General features: G+C 53.2%; 1 protein-coding gene across 1 annotated transcript in view; it reads right to left on the bottom strand.

Moving 5' to 3' along the window:
* The window catches only part of LOC107084631 (zinc finger CCCH domain-containing protein 13-like), a 38,863-nt gene that overhangs the window by 20,664 nt on the left and 14,908 nt on the right, over positions 1-3,291 (bottom strand). Inside the window, 2 exon segments of the mRNA XM_015374554.1 lie at positions 272-1,361; positions 1,364-3,063. Coding sequence (XP_015230040.1) covers positions 272-1,361; positions 1,364-3,063 — 2,790 coding nt within the window.

Raw genomic sequence — 3,291 nt, 5'->3', positions numbered from 1 at the left:
ATAGAGCCTAAAACTCAACACTTTTTTTGACATTTTGAATTGAAAAATCTTCCTGGACGGGAAGAGAAACGTCTTCAAACATGGAAACAAAGTCCAGTGGATGGATTTTTTTTGTAATTTATCAGCTACGTTAATGACCCCGTCTAAGAAGCAGCAGGGCACTATGTACCACAGCATCACCATCACCCCTTTTGATCTCTCCGTCTCCCCCTCAGGGCGCCACGCCTCACCTGCAGCCTCCCTGTGTTTCATAGAGGACTCTTTCTCTCACCTGAGATCCTTGGGTTCTCCTGCGGCTCCTGTCCTTGGGAGGATGGGGCTCTCTTGGAATCCAGGCCTGGTCTCCACCGTGGGGAGGTTCCTGATATGATTGGGGCTCCTTCCCTGAAGGAGGAGCCAAGAGCAGAGGCTGGTCCAGGAAGGCGGGTCTGTGCCGCTGTGGTTGTTCTGGGCTGAGCGTGTGGGGAGCGTTTCTGGGTCCGTCTACAGACATCTCAACAGGACGGAGCTCCCACGGATCCTGAGGAGATGTTGTCCATACGGGGCTCGAGGTCTGTGGCGGGACCTTCCAGCTTCCGTCTCTTTCTGGCGTTGGCTGCAACCAGGCCTCATGGGCAGGGAACCCGGGCGGAGTGGGAGAGGTGAAGGAGTCGATGTTGAGCCCAGCAGGTTTATGGGGCTCCCTCCACCGCGGAGAAGGGTCGCCGCTTTGGGAAGATGCTGGATCACCTCTGTGTCTCTGATGAGACGACTCCAACCGGAGCCTCTCCTCCTCCTCCTTCTTCTGCTTCTCTTTGAGCCGCTGCCTCTCTGCTTCCTGCTGCTTGGCGATGTGCCTCATCTTCTCAGCCTCGGCCTTTTCCAGCTTCTCCTTTGCTTTCCGTTTCTCCAGCTCCATCTCTCTCAGTCTCTCCTGCTCCTTCCTCTGCCGGTCCCTCTCCTGTTCCTTTCTCAGCCTCTCGTTTTCAAACTGCTGTCTCTCCAGGTCCAGCTGCCTCTGCCTCTCCATCTCTCTCTGCCTCCGTTTCTCCTGCTCTCTCATCTCCATCTCTCTCTGTTTTGCTCTCTCCTTCTCCAGTTCTTTGATCTTCAGCATTTCCTGCTCCAAAGCCATCTGTCTCAACTTTTCAGCCTCCTTTTCCTCCTTCTCTCTCAGTCTCTGCCTTTCTAGCTCTACAATCTGCTGTCTCTCCATCTCTTTGAGCTTTTCCTGCTCCTCCTTCCTCTTCCTGTCCTGCTCCTCCTTCCTCTTCCTGTCCTGCTCCTGCTCTCTCCTCAGCCTCTCCTTCTCTAGCTGCTGTCTCTCCAGGTCCAGTTGTCTCTGCCTCTGTTTCTCCAGCTCTCTCTCCTTCTCCATCCTNCTAGCTGCTGTCTCTCCAGGTCCAGTTGTCTCTGCCTCTGTTTCTCCAGCTCTCTCTCCTTCTCCATCCTGATCTCCATCTGACGCTCCATCTCCCTCTCTCTCTCCTTTGCTCTCTCCTTCTCTAGCTCCTTCATCTTCAGCATTTCCTGCTCCAACACCATCTGTCTTAATTTCTCTGCCTCTTTTTCTGCTCTCTCTTTGGATCTCTGCTTCTCTAGTTCTATGATCTGCTGCCTCTCCATCTCTCGGAGTCTCTCCTGCTCCTCCTTCCTCTTCCTCTCCTGCTCCTCCTTCCTCCTCCTGTCCTGCTCCTGCTCTCTTCTCAGTCTCTCATTCTCCAACTGCAGTCTCTCCATCTCCTGCATCCTCTCCTTTTCTCTTTGCCTCTGTTTTTCCAGCTCCATCTCCTTCAGTTTGGTTCTTTTCTCCAGCTCCTTCATCCTCAGCATTTCCTGTTCTAAAGCCATCTGTCTGGATTTTTCGGCCTCCATCTCTTTCTGCCTCTCCACCTCTCGTCTCTCTCTCTGCCTCTCTAGTTCTTGGAGTTTCTGTTTTTCCAGCTCCAGCTGTTTTTGCCTTTGCTGTTCCTCCTCTAATTCCCTTTTTTCCTTTTCGAAGGCCTTCTGTCTTTGTCTTTCGTACTCTCTCTGCCTATCCAGCTCCCTCATCCTTTCAAAGTCGGCCTGCGCTTGTTGGTTGACTTTAGCCCTGTGTCTTTCCGTCTCCTTCTCATGCTCTTGTTTCTTTGCCGTTTCCTCTTTGGCTGCTTTGTCGGTCGGTGACCTGACGTCCACGGACTGGACATGGCTCCTCAGCATGAGTTCATCAAACTTCTCCTGCTCAAAAGCTAGTTCTAGGGAAGGGTTCCTCCTTGCTGGGAAGCTGCTCAGAGATGACCTCACAGATGGCTCATTGTAGAGCTGAGCTCCCTCCACAGTGGTTGCTCCTCCAGGAGAAATCTCCTGCATTTGACCAGTCAGAGCGAAGTAGGTGGCCCTGGGCTTCTGCTGCTCCTCTGCCTGCAGCATCTTCAAGCGTTTTGGGGCAGCAGACACTTCATCCTGATCTCTCTCCAAAGCCACCCGCCCTTCGCTTTCTGATTCCTCCAGCATCCCTCTATCCGGACCTCCACGTTGGTCAAGGCCTGTATCGGTCCACCTCTGTAGGGCCCCCACTCTGAGGTACCGTGGCGGAGGGTCCGCTGGCACTGGGGGAGTCATCGGAAGGCCTGGTCTGGATCGCTCGGAGCGTCTGGAGCGGAGTGTCATGGCCTTGTCTTCCCATTGGGCTGCAGGAACACTCTCGCTCATGGCCTGGCTGTGCTCGGCGGCCTGAACCGTGTCAAAGGCGTGCGACACCCAGAAAGGATCTGAGGGAAACGAGGGTTCCCTGTAGGTGGCGGTGACTAGAGAGCCATCGTCGTCATCGTCGTTTCCTCTGGTGCCAGCAGGGTGGTCCCTGGGTGAGCTGGCAGCTCCATCCTGGTCCATCATCAACACACTCTGCCTCTCCACCACGTTCTCAAACAGAGACGCTCTCACCGTGTGGAATTCAGCACCAGAACCACTTTCCTTGGAAGGAGTCAGCAGCTGTCCTGCCTCCCATCCTTCAGGAATGAAAACCTCTCTGGACTCTGATGGAGAATCTTTTAAATCCACAAACATCTTCTGGACACTGGGAGAACTTTTTGATTCCTCCACCTGAAAAGAGGAAAGCAAAACCACAGAACACTGATTAGCTGATCCGCGCAGTCCGCAACTCACCTGTTCTCTGGAAACATCTCACATGTAAGGGCCCTTAGTCAACAATTAACTGGAAGGACCCTTTAGTGAACAATTAACTGGAAGGACCCTTTAGTCAAAAATTAACTGGAAGGGCCCTTTAGTCAACAATTAACTGGAAGGGCCCTTTAGTCACAATTAACTGGA

The sequence above is a fragment of the Cyprinodon variegatus genome, unplaced genomic scaffold, assembly GCF_000732505.1.
Source record: "Cyprinodon variegatus isolate N-32 unplaced genomic scaffold, C_variegatus-1.0 Scaffold105, whole genome shotgun sequence".
Taxonomy (NCBI): Eukaryota; Metazoa; Chordata; class Actinopteri; order Cyprinodontiformes; family Cyprinodontidae; genus Cyprinodon; species Cyprinodon variegatus.
Note: the sequence above shows the minus strand (reverse complement) of the source record. Positions and strands in the feature narration are given on the sequence as shown.